Source organism: Eptesicus fuscus, chromosome 22, assembly GCF_027574615.1.
Source record: "Eptesicus fuscus isolate TK198812 chromosome 22, DD_ASM_mEF_20220401, whole genome shotgun sequence".
NCBI classification, from domain to species: Eukaryota; Metazoa; Chordata; class Mammalia; order Chiroptera; family Vespertilionidae; genus Eptesicus; species Eptesicus fuscus.
The window spans coordinates 19,408,824-19,425,176 of record NC_072494.1 but is presented as its reverse complement, the minus strand read 5'-3'; the positions used below and the strand labels follow the sequence as shown (position 1 = coordinate 19,425,176).

The following is a 16,353-nucleotide window of genomic DNA, read 5'->3' as shown; positions in this document are numbered from 1 at the left end:
CATGGCTCAGCTTCCTCCACCGCTCGCAGCTCGGGCTGGCCCCTTTCTCTAGCTGTCAGCAGCTCGAGGTTTTGCCTCCAGCCCATTCCCTGGGGAGCTGACCTGTAGCCACCCGAGTGGTGGTTCCTGGAGTTCTAGCATCCTGCGCCCAGGTAGCATCTGCTGGTGTTCAGTATTGGCTGTTTGGGAAGGGCCTGAACCCAGCTGTGAGTCCTGATGCGATGGAAGCTGCCCACCCACTTCCATTCCTAGACCCTCCTTTCTGCCTCACCCTCAAATGGACTTGGTCAGGTAGGCCAGAGCAAGGAAACAGGCACCAGTCACAGAAAACGCACACGCTTGGCTTTCCTGTGAGTTTCTTCCTGCTGCTTCTGGGCACCCCGTCTCTCCAAGGATTTCTCCCACCAGCTCTGCTCTGTGCTCTGCCTCCTGCCCATCTCTTTGTTTCTCTTCACCACCTACAACTTGCTGGACTAAAGCAGAAGCAATGACATAGACTCCATGCAACTATCTAGAATCCCTTTGCCGTGTTTCTGTTCATACAAGGCATCACCTCCCCTGAATCAGTAGCATTTTTACTTTGCTTGATAACTTTGCACTTGGGAGGAATTTAAAGTATCTTCCTATTAATAAGTCAGCAGAACTACTATGAACCGGGGTTTCTTCAAACACAAATATTTATTGAGTATCTGGTACACTGAAGACCCAGTGGTGTTGGCACGGAATGCGTTCAATAAATATTTGTTTTGATTTGGTTTCCCTGAAACCAAAACTGCTCTTTCTAACAGTTGTGAGAATTGGGACAAATTCCTGTGACATGCTTTGAGAGGCTCCCCTGAAAGCTGCCCAGGTGGTAATGCAGGGTTTAGTGCGATAAGCTTTATTTCCCCTTAATTAGTGTTATAACTCCCTGGTCTACTGGAAACCCCAGTGAGGTGGAGGCTACTCTGGTGTGGGTGCCAGATGTTTTGCTGAATTTCTGTGGAAGAGTTCAGCTGGGAGTTACTCAGTAACCACAGCAGGAGCCCTGCTCCTCTGTTTGTTCCCGCCAAGGTCCTTCTCTTGAGTCCAAAGAAAAGAACAGAACAGCCTGGATGTGAGGCAATGGCCAGGACCCGCTCAATTACCTGCTCACAGGACACCACTGAGACTGGAGGCAGGGCAAGGGGAAGAGGGATTTATTTTTTTTTTACTTTCTTGCTGACCCTAAAAAAAGGGGGTGATTGAATGCTACATTCTTTCTTCTCCCTGGCTCCTCAGACAGACCCCAAACACAGCAACGCAGAGGGCTCCTATGTGCTCCTTCCAATCTTGTTTCCACTCGGAACAGCGACAAACGGGGCCACACAGAAGTAAGGGGTCCTCTTCCAAAACTAACATTTACCTGAGCAAAGTCCTTAAGGCTGCCTCCACTCCCGGAAATGGCTACAAGTGTCCATGAAGAATTTGATGTAAATACGCACAGTTATTAAAATACTTTACAGAACACTGATGACACTGGGCACATGTCTGTGTGACAGGCAGACAGACCCAGGTTAGTCTGCCCTGAAAACAAGCTTTTTGGTTTTTTTTTTCCTTTCATCAAACCAGCCTAGGATGAACCAAGAGGAAAGGGGTTTGGGTCATCAAAATCTAGACAGAGGCAAGGACGCTGTGTGCAGTGAGAAGGCTGGTGTGAAAACCTCATTTGGAACGTGCATCGGAGACAGACGTTTTCTTATTAAGTATTGAGGTGGCATTGGGTAATAGGATCATATAGGTCCCGGGTAAGGATTTCTGTGTTACAGGTTTTGTATATTGCATCGTGTGCCCACCAATCAAGACAAATGTTTTCTAACAAAAGGTGGGTAACCAAAGAAAAAGGTGGCAGTGCCTGGGCTCATTTCTGGGCCCCGGGTTTTGGGGGAAATGTGGGCAAACGTGGTAGAGACTAACCAGAGCAGAACCAGATGGTGACGTGTTGTAACCTGGCCCCAGGAGTCTTGTTATATTATTTTTATTATTAAAAAGTACTTTATTCAATAATAAAGGTAATATAACAACAAAAAATGTTTTAAAAAATATTTTTTGTTGATTTCAGAGAGGAAGGGAGAGGGAGAGAGAGATAGAAACATCAATGATGAGAGAGAATCACTGATCGGCTGCTTCCTGCACACCCCTCACTGGGGATTGAGCCCACAACACAGACTTGTGCCCTTGACTGGGATTGAACCCGGGACCCTTCAGTCCGAAGGCTGATGCTCTATCCACTGAGCCAAACCAGCTTGGGCACAACAAAAAAAATTATATTATTTTATAGCATTCTGTGATAACTGGATTCTTTTTTTATTGATTTTGAGAGAGAGAGATACATCAATGTGAGAGAGAAACATTGATCAGTTGCCTCCCTTATGCGCCCCTACCTGGGATCAAACCCGCAACCTTTTGGTGTAGGGGACTGATGCTCTAACCAACTGAGCCACCCTGCCAGGGGATAACTAGGTTCTTTTCTATATAAACATATAAATGTACAGTAGGTGTTTAAAATAGCGCCTATTATTATCGTATTCAAAGATTTAAAGAACTTGACCTAAGCTAATGTAAAGATGGAATATCCTACACTACTAAACGTTTTTTGCCAGCCCAGGCACACCTAAACACCTGTGTTCCACCTGCAGACACTGACCTGGCGTCTCAGTCTCCTTTTCTCCTTTGTTTCCAAGATCAGACAGCTAGTGATTACACATCACTTAAGACGCTTCCACTTCCTCTGGGGTGCTGCCCCGGAACTCCCCTGCCCCCAACCCTCTGTAGGATACAACATGATCTCCTTCTTGCTCACAAAGTCAAGACGTTTTGAACTTCAACATGTTCAAAAACAGAAAGGAAGGTTCACAGCGACGTCTTACTCCCACCCCGTCTGTCCACCCCTCACCCTACCATTCCCCACTTTGCCATATAAAAGGTAACATAGCACCACCCAGCTATCTGAGGGTACACCGAGGACCCTCACCCTTGTGACAGCGGCACAGTTTTCCAGTGTGCGATGTACCTTGGTTTATCCAACTGGTCTATTTGCTGTTACAATTGGTAATCTTATTTAGACCCACACAGATAGCTCTGTAGGAGAGTTTCCTGGAGTGGGATTTCCAGCTCAAAGGGTAAATTCATGTGTAATGTTGGTATTGCTAAATTTCCCTTCAAAGGGTTACATGGCACTCTGTACTCCCACTAGGGAGCCCTTTGCTACCACCCTTTATAAAAGGTAACCTCCCCACCGGCCCCCATCCCCTGGCTCTGTTGTATTTTTCTCCATGGCCTTTATTGAAACCTGATTGATATGGAATGTATGTATTTAGTATATACTGGTTCTTTTTTTTTTTTTTTTTTTAATTCTCACCCAAGGATATTTTTCCATTGATTTTCAGAGAGAGTGGAAGAGAGAGGGACAGAGAGAAATATCGATGTGAGAGAAATACATCGATTGGTTGCCTCCTGCACATGCCCTGAACAGGGAGGAGCCTTCAACTGAGGTATGTGCCCTGGACTGGAATCGAACCCAGGACCCTTTGGTCCGCAGGCTGACGCTCTATCCACTGAGCCAAACGGGCCAAGGCGGATAGACTGATTCTTTACGTGATTGCTGCTTGTCTTCCCCGACTGGAGTCCCCGGCCTGAGGACAGAGCCCACTGGCACAGGTAGCACTCCTGTGTTCATAGGATGTAAGATGCTAAACTTTTCAATTGTCTTTAACCTGGAGTGACAAGGAGCCCCTAAGCATGCGGGGGTTAGGACAGTTCCTAGTAACGTTCACACTGTGCACGGGAGTCCTGAAGATGTCCAGGGTCTAAGTCAGCCAAGAATTAGATACAGCTTCAGTCCAGACAGAGATTTTTGGCTAATCAAGAGAGAACTCTCGAGTTCCTCTGACTGTATCAGCTTCCAGGAGTCCTGTCACAGACGGCGCATCTCGTGAACTCTGCTGCAGCAATCCTAGGGATACTGTTTCAGGCTATTTAGGAAGAGAAAAATATAAACGGGCCCTTCATCTCCGTTGGTTGGAATTTATTTAGTTTTCCCCAATAATTAAACTAAGTAAAAATGACCGTAATGTCGTTTGTTTGCTTTTAAAGTGTTTCAGCCATTGTGTTTTTATCTGCCCCGCACTCATTCTCCTGAGTCCCCCGTAGGATTGTGTTCAGTACCTCCCAACTGGCTCAGCTACCTTAAGCACATCCTTGTGTGCACCCCGAGGTCCCTGCTCTGGTCCCCCTCCCGCCACTTCAGGGCTAAGGGGAAGCTTCCATCTGTGGGCCACAGCTGTAACCATGTGTGTCCTGGTCTGGATTATGGGTGTGTTGGTTTAGAAGCCGGAAGGTAGCACCTTGTTCCAGAATATTCCTCTTCTCTCTGCCCTGATGACATACTATGGACTCTCCCTTTCTCTTTCCCTAAAGAAACTGGAGAAAGAGAGGGTATCGCACTGAGCAGGTAGGAGGCTAGACATTTCTAGACCTTCAACTCGACTAGTTCTAGTCACCTATTTTCTACTCCCGGTTTGGTTCACTGGGAAAAAAATCCTGCAAAGTTGTCCTCAGCCAGGCATTTTCGGACCAGGTTTGAATTTGCGAACCTTCTTTTTCTGTTCTGTAAAGATGAAGAGGCGAGTGAGAACATATGGATGAGAGAGGTGGGCCTTGCTTTCCCTGGACCGGACTGAACTTTAAAACTTCTCTAGTAAGTAAACAACACTGGGCCCCACACTTTGCTTAACCCTGGTAGCTGGTCATCAGCCTCTGACCTCAGTCCTCCTCTCCTCACCAGCCCCTCCCCCGCCCTCACCTCTGGAACCTCAGATTTAGAGGAAAGAGCCAGTTTTCAGAGGGATTGCCTCGGCCACACTACCTCCACCTGCCCAGCCCGTGGAAGATTAGCGACCATGTTTTCCAGTGGGATAGGAACTGCTGCTGCTGGAAGAAGGTAAGAGGGGCAAGCTTGGCCTTTGCAGGCTCTCACGGGTTCCTGACCTCAGAAGGACCCTCGAGAATGATCTCCACACCTTTGAGAAGACCAGGCCCTCTCCCAGGTGGTTACAATCAAAGACAGCTTGTTTGCAGGACGTCATTCCAAGCGCCCTCCCTCCGCCCCCTCTTGGGGTAAGGCCTTTTCCTAAGCCACACCTTGGGTTCTTAGCCCAAGAAGCCAAGGGACCTCTTCTTTCCCTTGAAGGTGCTGCACCAGTCCCAGCCCTTACAGTGGTCCCGAGACCCTCCAAGGGGAACTCCGGGCCCGCCGTGCCTCTAAAATCCTGCGAGTTTAATCTCCTAACTCCCTTTTGGTTCTTCCTTCTGTTTGGATGCCCCGCTCCGAGATTTCAGTGACCTTTGACGAAAGGGCTGCAGCCCTGTTCTCTCTTCCCTCCACACCACACACATTCCCTCCCTGATCTGGTTTGGGGAACAGAAGCAACAAGATGGAAGATGAATGGCAAGATTCTCTCTCTGCTTCCCCCACTTCTCCCCCACCCGCCGCCTCCCATCTTTCCCTCAGCGCCTCCACTCTTCTCCCATTCTGGGCCTCTGTTCTGCAAACAGCTATGGAGTTGGCCTCAGATCACACACAAGCAAGTACCCCTCAGCGGCCCCCAGCTTCCCGCCAGCCCCCCACTTGCCCAGTAGACCTCCCCAACACATCTTTCCTGCCCTGCCAGCTGTCTTTTCTTAGAAGACCTGGTACCATATAGAGTCTCCCTTTTCCAGACCCAGGGATTCAAGCCTGCCAGAGGAAGTCCTGGCCCAGCCAGTCTTATCTATAAAACACAAGAGAGTTCATCTCTGGGTTTGCTTACTTGGATGTCCCAATTCTAATTTGCCAATCTTGTGATCTCATTTAAAAAAAAAAAAAAACTAGAGGCTCAGTGCACGAAATCGTGCACAGGTAGGGTCCGGCCAGCCCATCCCAATCAGGGATGATCATGCCGTGCTGGGCAGGGGGGTGGAGAGGGGTCCTACTGGAGGTTGGCCGACCGGCCCCACCCCCGATTGGGGTGGGGAGGTGATTGGGGACGGGCGCAGCTGGGGGGAGGGGCCAGGGGTGGTTGGCAGGTTGGCCCCGCCCCCTGGTCAAACTCCCAGTCGATCTCCCGGTCAAGGGGACAATTTGCATATTAGCCTTTTATTATATAGGATTAGTCTCATTTACCTTTAGTGAACCCATGTTGGAAGCTATTAAGATTCCCAGGCAACAGACAATTATGAGGCCTAAACTAAGGTAATGAGAGAGCAAGGAGAAGAATTAATCTAATCTAGATCTGACTAAATGAGGAGAGTGGGAGGGAGGAATCAGGGTGACCCCCAGGTTTTGGGATTGGAGCACAGGGTGTGCGAGGGTCCCATCTGCTGAGTTGGAGGACACAGAAGAAGAAGCAGGGTTGTGGTTGCATTTCATTAAGGAATATGCAGGGCATCCAAGTGGGGTTATCTAGCACACAATGGGGCTGGAGCTACGAATGTGGGAGTCTTTAGCACATAGAGTACCCTTGCCCACTCATTCCTTTTTATTCCTCGTGTGTTAGTGAAGTCTCTCTGCTGTATCAGTGAAAACCCTTCCACTCCTTTTTCATCCAGGTTAAATCCCCAACACAGCTCTGTAAGTGGCTCTCACTGCTACCCTCCTTCTTCCTTGGGCATTAACGTTTCCTGCCTATTTTTCATGCGTGCACATCCCATCTCACCACTGGAAGCTCAGCATTCTTTATTTCTAATAACCATCCGTTGCTTCAGTGGTTGATTCCAATTTCAACATGAACTATCCACTTGTAGCGAATCCAGGACTGGACTTGTCCTGGGCCCTTGTATTTTACAAAGTCCAAGGTCCAATGGTGGTTTGGCATCCTATGCTTTACTGGGACATGTCTGTGATGGGCAGTGGGATAAGGGGTCATCCAGCCTAGCTTAACTCAGCTTTCTGTCCCCCTGTAGGAGGGTGTGTCTTCTCTCCTTGCTGCTCCTTGGCCTCTGGGGCTGTGTGACCTGCCACTGGAGCCCTGTGGAGGACATCTGCACAGCCAAGCCTCGGGACATCCCTGTGAATCCCATGTGCATTTACCGTACCCCAGAGAAGAAGGCCCCTGAGGAGGAGGGCTCAGACCAGAAGATCCCCGAGGCCACCAACCGGCGGGTCTGGGAACTGTCCAAGGCCAATTCCCGCTTTGCCACTGCCTTCTATCAGCATCTGGCAGACTCCAAGAATGACAATGACAACATTTTCCTGTCGCCCCTGAGTATCTCCACAGCTTTTGCTATGACCAAGCTGGGAGCCTGTGACAACACCCTCAAGGAGCTGATGGAGGTACAATCCAGGGCCCTTCTGCCCGGCTCCTTACTATGTGTCTTAGTCTAGAGCCCTTTGGAGGATGTAGGTGCTATCCCAGTCTCTCTGTGTTTCTTTTCCCTTTTATCCTTCCTACCTTTATTCTTCTTTCATCCATGCGTTCATTTAGAAAACAGGAGCTGAGCATTTATGCTGTACCTGAAGGAGCTCACAACTGAGGTGGCTCTTGGTCAGGGACCAACAGCACCGTGCTCACAACCCGTGGCAACACTGGACCCACCACCATTTTCTTTTGGCTTCTACAGGTTTTTAAGTTTGATACTATCTCCGAGAAAACATCGGACCAGATCCACTTCTTCTTTGCCAAACTGAACTGCCGACTCTATCGGAAAGCCAACAAATCCTCTGAGTTGGTATCAGCCAATCGCCTCTTTGGAGACAAATCCCTTACTTTCAATGAAACCTACCAGGACATCAGTGAGGTGGTATATGGAGCCAAGCTCCAGCCCTTGGACTTCAAGGTGAGTTACACATGTTATTCCTGACCTTAGAGTTCTTCCTCTTCACTAAGGGATTGAGATAGAGAAGCAGGATCCAAATTAACACTGCTATGCTAGTTAGAGGCAGGTAGAGGGGCACTGTAAGTCACAACCCCTGGAACACTTACTCTTGCTTAAAACCCGAGAAGTCAATGGTGTCTATGGATTGTAGTGGAAGCTCTAAAATAGTAGTACAAGTAATAAATTCTTCATTTCCTCTACAAGTTCACATATATACCCAAAGCTATTCTGGAGATGCCAGTCCTACCAGAGACCTTATTTAATTCAATGTTTTAAAGTTATCATGGTCAAAATTGGCATGTGGTGCATGTTATGTTCTCCTCTTGGAGGTTCACGAAGCACCAGAGGTATTAAGTGTCTGAGAAGTTCTGCAGTAAACAAATCTAGCGACTTTAATTCAAGCAGCATTTCTTAGGCATTTTTGACCTCCCCTCTCCGCCCCATCACTCATTAGCTTCCCACAGAACATGTTTTGGAAACCTGAACTCTTTTGAGTTCATGGCACTGTACTAGATATGTGAGGTTTCCCCAATCTGGGTTAGAGTGATGGCTTAACCACATGGTGGGAAAGGACAGAGGGATGAAGGATAAAATAAAATGCTGCATAGGGAAATGGAGAAGATGGTTGAATAGCACAGGTGGGTAGGTTTGTTTCCTGTTGTCCTTAGGAAAATCCAGAGCCATCCAGAGTGACCATCAACCAGTGGATATCCAATAAGACCGAAGGACGTATCACTGACGTCATTCCCCAGGATGCTATTAACGAGCTCACTGTCCTGGTGCTGGTCAACACCATTTACTTCAAGGTAAATGACCTTGGTAAACTGACCTCTGACTTGCAGAGGTCTTGTGATTTGATTGTGCAGATGGCCTTATCTTTCTCAGAGAGTCAAAAATTCTGACTATTGTTCCAAATTAATTATGTTTGGGGAGAAGGATGGGGTGTGGGTGGTGGGAATAAACAGCTTCCTGACACAGGATCGTCACCCGTTGAAGGTGGGTAGAATTGTGGCACATTTGCCCATCCTGGGTCGTGCTCCATATGTATTCCCCCTCCTCCACAGGCATTTAGCCCAGGGGTTTAGCCAGTCAACTGCTGTGGCCAACCACTCCGTTGCCTGGGGTTTCCTTCTCTCCAAGAGTGGAGTAGGTTGCATTTCCATAGGGTCTATTGCCCTTGATTGTTTAGGGAACACTTTGCCATTAATTAGCCCTCCCGATCCTCCTAACATCACAAATGTGACCTTGGACTGCTCAGACAGGTTACGTAGTATAAATCAAGACTCTTTGGTCTTGACTGCATGAACTTGGCCTAGCTACCTGTGACCTTTCTCTGTCCCAATTTCTGCATCTGTAAAATGCTGGTAATGATATACCATAACTGCGTTACTGAGGGGACTAAGTTGATGCATGTAAAATGCTTGGAGTAATGCCCTGCACACAATGAACGCCCTACAAATACTAGTGATCACCAGCTCCAAATGGCCCACTGCTCAGAGTTAAGTTAAATGACTTGTCCCTAAATTAAAGAACCAGAAGATAACAGGGATGGTCATTAAACTTCAAAGGAGTGTCTTGTATCTCCTCCCTTTGACTAAGAACTTGGACAGGATGCACCCTCTGCCTGGCAGGGCTCCTGGATAACCCCCTGGGGTTATTGTGTGTGTGTGTGTGTGTGTGTGTGTGTGTGTGTGTGTGTGTGTGTGTGTCCTGTATTCACTCGGCAGAGCCCAGCATTTTGGATGATGGCATGGGAAAAAGAGGCTGTTGGGAGAAAGAAAGCAAAAAGCAATTCGATTTAAACTCAAGGAGAGACTTGTGAAGAGGCCAGTAAGTTTTTCTTGGTTTTAGTTTTTACTTTTCTTATTATAAAAGCAAATAGACAATCACTGCTAAAAATCTGGGAAATACACAGAAAGTTCACAGAAAGAAAACACTCTGACATACTAGTCATAATTCATCTTTTCACGCAGACCCCTCTAGTCCTTTTTCCTAATAATTATACGTACAAGTTAACATAACAAAATGTGCATATGCCCATGTCAGGATCCTCCTGGTCTTATTGCTTTGTGATTTTTCCACCTGGTGTCTTCTTCCAGGGCCTATGGAAGTCGAAGTTCAGCCCTGAGAACACAAGGTCAGAACCTTTCCACAAGGCCGATGGGCAGTCGTGCTCGGCATCCATGATGTACCAGGAGGGCAAGTTCCGCTATCGGCGTGTGGCAGAAGGCACCCAGGTGCTCGAGTTGCCTTTCAAGGGTGATGACATCACCATGGTGCTCATCCTGCCCAAGCTTGAGAAGAGCCTGGCCAAGGTGGAGCAGGAGCTCACCCCAGAGGTGCTGCAGGAGTGGCTGGACGAGCTGGCGGAGACGATGCTGGTGGTCCACATGCCCCGCTTCCGCATCGAGGACAGCTTCAGTGTGAAGGAGAAGCTGCAGGACATGGGCCTTGTGGACCTGTTCAGCCCGGAGAAATCCAAGCTCCCAGGTTAGTGGAGAAAAAAGACTTTACGCCTCCCTCTGCCCCCAAGGGGGTCTGACCAAAGGTGGAAGAATGGGAGGGATGCCCTAACCGGTTTGGCTCAGTGGATAGTGTCGGCCTGCGGACTGAAGGGTCCCAGGTTCGACTCCGGTCAAGGGCATGTACCTTGGTTGCGGGCACATCCCCAGTAAGGGGTGTGCAGGAGGCAGCGGATTGATGTTTCTCTCTATCCCTCTCCCTTCCTCTCTGTAAAAAATCAATAAAATATATTTAAAAAAAGAGAAGAGAATGGGAGGGAGAGTAAAAAAGAGCCACAGGTGGGACACCTGGGTCTAATCCAGTTCTACTGTGAACTCAGGGAACTCCCTTTTCCTCTCCAGGCCTCAGCTCTCTCTTCTGGAAAAGGGGGAGGTAGCTCTTGGTTCTCCTCGGGCCAGCTGGCACGGGAACCCTTTGAGTCTGTCACTGATAGAGGAGATGAGACCAGGTAGAGAAGAACTTGGAAAGGCATCAAATTCAGAGCAGAGATAGATCTGATGAAGAGGTGGGGACATCTGGGTCCCACAACATGGGGGTAGCTGACATCTGGTAACCCTTCACCTGCTATTCCAAAGGGCTCATGTGTTTCCCTCAAGGTCACTTGGACAGCCAAACCTTTCAGCTTACAATGTTAGGTAACTGGATTGACCTTTAATGGGCTATCTTTAAACGAGGTCTGAAAACCAATCCCTCTCTTAAAAATGTTGCCAGACTGGAAAGACATTCCTACCAGATAGAGTTTTTCTTTAAGAATAGAGCCCCTTCCCTCACCACCACGTCCCCCCCCCCCCCCCCCCCCCCCGCCGCTTCCCCCACCAAGGACTGAAGCATGAGACTCAATTCACAGAGCCAGGCTGAGAAGCCCTGCTTACGTTCTTCCTGTTACCATACATGGTATTTTGAGGGTGTTATTAGGTGAGGGTCCAGAATGGCTTCCTATTTTCCAAAAAAGCCCCAAAGGTCCTCTTAACGAATCTGGATTCCTTTCTCCCATGTCACAGAGCCTTCTCTGGTCTTCCTTGTAGGTATTGTTGCTGGAGGCCGGGACGACCTCTTCGTCTCAGACGCATTCCATAAGGCATTTCTTGAGGTGAGTACACCTCCCTTTGCTCTCTCTTCTGCTTTTTTTATTCCCATGCTGTTTTATTATTCATTCATCAATATCTCCTGTGATTTGTAACTTTGGAGTTCTTGTTTCACTGGCTGTCCTAGTATAGCTAGCAGATGCTTGAACTGCCCCCTCCTTGGGATGCCAGCTACAACACAGCCCTGCCCTGAAGCCCTGGGGTCTCATTGTTCCAACCTCCCTTCCTGTGTCTCTCCTGAAGCAGATGAAACAGGGACACAAACATCAAGGGAAAGGAGCCAGCAGAAGATTATCATGAAGAGGCACAGACAGTTTTAGTGATATTCTGGGTCCCCAAGTACCATTTTCCAAAGGCATCTCCCTCTAGACTGGTGGCGCTTCTGCCTATCAGCAAATTCAAAACCACTGTTTCAGTCTATTACTCCAAGAAAACTCATCTCCTCCAGCCAGAGGGTCCTCCTCTTTTCATAGGCCCTAGGTCCTGAGTGGTTGCTTGGGGTACTTATATCTGGGAGCCTGATGCTCCAAGAGTGAAACTATTTCAACGGTAGAGCTCTGATCTTGAGTCAAAATCTCTTTTAGCATCAAGTACAACATAATTCCCTTGAAATACCATGTACCATGTGCCAGCCAGGAATGTGATAACCTTGTCTCCACTCAGATTTCTGGCTCAGCAATTATCTGAGGATCCGGCTAAAGGCTTGGATGAATCCAAATGCCTACATACACTGGGTGAAAGAATGAGGAACAGTAGGGTTCCAGATGGAACCCCAGCTGACCCAAAGGCACTTTCCACTGGGTGGCGGATAGCGCTTGGAGGAATGGCTGTGTCTATGTGTGACGTCCCTGTGTCCAAGGAACTGCAGAGCAGCTAATGCAGCAGTTTGTTTCCTGTTTGACCTGCAGGTGAATGAGGAAGGCAGTGAGGCAGCAGCTAGTACCGCCATCGTGATTGCTGGCCGTTCGCTGAACCCCAACAGGGTGATCTTCAAGGCCAACAGGCCCTTCCTGGTTCTTATAAGGGAAGTTGCTCTGAACACTATCATCTTCATGGGCAGAGTAGCCAACCCTTGTGTGAACTAGAGGGTTCGTATTCCTTGCACCTCCTCCTATTTGGTTTGTGAACAGAGGTAAAAATAAATACAATTACTCCCATCTCACCAGTATGAGTGGACATTGCCACCTGAAATGAAGACAAGGGAGGGAGAAACTGCTAGACATGCTATTGGGCATTTGGTAAAATGATGATTTTATTTGCTACCAGTGAACACATCTGGGTAGAGTGAAGGATGTGTGACTGCATCATCCTGAAAGATGGTAGGCATCCTGGAAGGGCAGGGGGGGCTTGATATCGCGGTATTCCCACCTTATAAAAAAAATCCCCCAATTTAAAACGCGTTAATCTCTATATACAGAAAAACAGAGACTCAAATCTGAGTATTAAACCATTTAATTCTCAAACCACTCACATGCATAATGTTCTTTTACACAGTGTTAAAATAAAGAGGAAAATGTATTTTTATACAGATTTTCAAGTATACATTAATAGACTTTTCAGATTACTAACCAAGTTGCTAAGATTTCATTCACATTGTTCTTAAAGCTGTCCAACGAGAAAGCTTTTGCTAAGCTGCTTTAAATATGTTCATATAACCCATCTCTTCACTCTTTCTTGGAATCTCCCGCCCCCAACCCGAGTCTCCGCCCACCCTCCTGCCCTCCCCCCTCCCCGACACAACAGGGCTCCTGGGCTCTAGGAGGCATGCAACCCCACCAAGAAAGACTGGCTTGTCATCAGGGGAAGGACAGAACCTACAGGAGGAGAGACTGAGCACACCTGTCAAATTAAAGGCGAGAACACCTTAGAAATGACACAAGTCAGACTCATATCTTACAGCCTTTGCATTTTCACTTGACTTTCTAATGAAAAAAAATCTCAGCCTCCCACAAAACAACCCAGAAGTTTCTGATAGTTTGGTAGCTGAGAAAATAACTTAATATTGGGTACTTTCCCCAGTGAAACTTCTAAAATCAGAGTAGGCATTTTGAACTTGTTCATTTTGGTTGTTTCATTTTCCTTTGGCTGGGGGTGGGGGCAGCTTAAAAATGGATGTTATTATTTGTGTGTTTACATTAAGGAATTTGGTTAATTTCACAGGGTCTGGCAAAAGAGTTCTCCCTCCTCAACTCTCCTCCTGAAGTAATCTGGCTTTAGGGCTGGAAACAGCCACTCTCCTTAGGAATTAAAGTGCATTTTTTCAGTAAAAAGGGGTGTGTGGGGGTGTGGTTTACACTTAAGTGATAATGATTAAAAGAGGGTGGGGTGAGAGGAAATCCTATTCCTATATATAGGTATTTATAATTAAGGTCATAATAAAAATCAATACTCTCTAAGGAAATAAGATGCTCAAACCAGCCCAGCACCCTCTGAAGTGCAAGGGCACTAGCCTGGCTCTCTGACTTGTCTGAGGCATCTTTAAGCGACCTGGAGTAATCGCTGCAGATGAAAGACACAAACCACAAGGTTTAGTTTTTTCAAAGGGAAAAAACAGACTGGTAGGTTCTTATAGTTAAAAACGACCTCATTCCCTTTCAGGGATAACAGCATTTTAGAAACTGATTGTCTGTTTTAATATGAATCCTTGATTAGCAAGTTGTGAAAAATGTTAGATAAGTTTGTTGCTTACAAATATTATGGTAGCCTTTAAAAACTCAGGCGGAGGGGGCATTGTAGGTGCTTGCTATCAATCAGTATCAGCCGAGGGGAAGTGAAACTTCCCTGTAATCTCCTTATTTGATAGCTACCACTGACTATTTTCCTTTAAACCCTTTACTATTTCTTGGGGGACAATCCCAAGAGTTTTCCAAAGAGAACTAAGTGCTACATCATTAGCTGTACGCAGAAGTGATGGGCTCAAAATGAGAGGGAATTGTCCTGGAGTCTGGCCTCTGAGTCCAGTGTGATCTGCTTTTCACAGTGACCAGTGGGAAGGCACAATGCCAGGGACAGTGGGTGGGGACAGCGTCACCCACCAGATAAGCACCATAGAGAACAGATTTCTTTCAGACCACGTCCATCTGACAGAAACCGGGTTTTGGCTACATGACTCTTCTGTCTGAACCCTCAGTCTTCTCTCCTTCTCTCCCAATGTACTTTTCCCTTTCCTCACGTATGCTGAACTGCCCCAGACTGAGAGTTCTGATTTTCAGGTTTCTGAAAGGAGAAGCCCTTGGTTCCTGACTGAACTGGCAGTGCTCTTTAAGGTCTGCCATGAGATCACAAAAAAATGCAACGGGCTCAACCTGTGAACAGACCACAGCAGATGAACAGTGAGCGGCTGGGGCAGAACACATTGCTTCTGCCTAGAGTTTGGGAATGTCTTACTTTTATTGAGAGGAGGGGGATGGGGCAGGTGGTGAAACTGTGGTCAGACTAGCCTCTGGTTAGCTGCTTCCAAAAGGACTTCTTAGAGGTTTCAAAGGAATCAGCAAGCTGACCCAGAAGGGCAGAACTTCACAGTCCTGATAGGGAATGTTTTGTTTCTTGCTTAAAATATAGTACAAGTTCATAAATATATATATATTTTATCATCACTTCCCCATCCTCTTCCACTCTCCCCACTCCCAATCTTAAAATCCAGTGCGGCATGATTTGCATAAAGTTCAACAACGTTTCACAGTACTCCACAATGCTCTTCAGTAGGAGAACCCCATGGGTCACTCTCCCGATGCATACAAGTCCCAAAGGCTGCCGCTTTCCAATTCCACCCAGCATCAGGAAGCCTTCACACGTTTTCTAAGGCATAGGAGGCATTTTCTCTAAGTGACATTGCAGCATTTGCATGCTAAGCAAATAGCCAGGCCTTAATGTTACTGTAATGAAATTTCATAGCCTGATGCTAATTCAGTCCTCTGCACTAACCAGTCTTTCCTTTTTGACCCACTTTTTCTTCTCAAACACACCAGCTATTCGAAATTTAAATGGTCAGTTATTTGTAGGCAATATATGAACGAATTTCTACGATGCCCAGAATTCTCTCAGGAGAGAGTCCATTGTGTTGAACCTGCTCTGAAACACAAATTGCTTTCATGAATTAGAAATTACTGGGTAGCTCCTTGGTTTGAACAGTGGCTCTCACTTTTTATGGGAAATCAAACAGTTCCTCCCTTCCATTACCATGTGTGAGGTTGCCATGGGCAGGTATCTTTACTACCTGGGGTGGAAAGAAGGAAAGATATGAAACCTCACTTGGGAATTACTGGATTAGGTCTTTGACATCCTGGAGCAAAGATGCTAAAATGATTATTTCACATTTCTTATAAAATTCAGAAACATTTAAACCTTAGCTAGTGCATTTCATTCACAAAGAAGGAAAAATGAAAGTCACTTTACACAGACATCCTACATAGAAGACAGCCAAGAGACAACCGAATGCATCACCCCAGAAAGGAGCCTTTTCTCTCCACTGACTTTAACAATGCTTCTCAGTTATTTTACAAATAGAGGTCCCCCTACGTGGAGTGGTTTGGCTCTTTTAATAAGGTCAAGGGTTCTATTTTAGGTAGCAGAACTGAGAAACCTCCACTCAAATCACCGATGTAAAGGAAAGTGGGTTCTAGAGACCAGACTTTGAAAATACGCTTTGTTTACTAATGCAGACTTTGTATCTGGTATAGAGAGGAATGGGATGGATGGCAACCTCTCTCTCCAAATGGACGATCTATTGTAACGCCGGAGTCTTAGCCCACCCACCATAAGCTTTAAACTCAGAGCTACTCCTCGGGCATCAATAAAGGGATCTGATGAGGGAGGTCTACGGGCCGAGGTCAACTGCCTCTGAACTAGAAAGCAGTAAGGCCAGTGTTCACCC

The 16,353-nt window shown here is 47.0% G+C and overlaps 1 protein-coding gene across 1 annotated transcript; it reads left to right on the top strand.

Moving 5' to 3' along the window:
* Positions 1-4,910: 4,910 nt before the first annotated feature.
* SERPINC1 (serpin family C member 1) lies at positions 4,911-12,961 on the top strand. The gene is made up of 7 exons (XM_008145869.3): positions 4,911-4,960; positions 6,961-7,330; positions 7,618-7,833; positions 8,541-8,678; positions 9,972-10,362; positions 11,421-11,485; positions 12,389-12,961. The coding sequence occupies exons 1-7, from the start codon at positions 4,920-4,922 to the stop codon at positions 12,563-12,565; spliced, it is 1,398 nt and encodes a 465-aa protein (XP_008144091.1). The 5' UTR covers positions 4,911-4,919; the 3' UTR covers positions 12,566-12,961.
* Positions 12,962-16,353: the final 3,392 nt, after the last annotated feature.

Excerpts from the sequence above, each read along its gene's own strand:
- SERPINC1 (XM_008145869.3), top strand. The coding sequence starts at position 4,920 with ATGTTTTCCAGTGGGATAGGAACTGCTGCTGCTGGAAGAAG. Across the intron at positions 7,331-7,617 it reads CCCTCAAGGAGCTGATGGAG|GTTTTTAAGTTTGATACTAT; the intron begins GTACAATCCAGG and ends TGGCTTCTACAG. Across the intron at positions 11,486-12,388 it reads TCCATAAGGCATTTCTTGAG|GTGAATGAGGAAGGCAGTGA; the intron begins GTGAGTACACCT and ends TTTGACCTGCAG.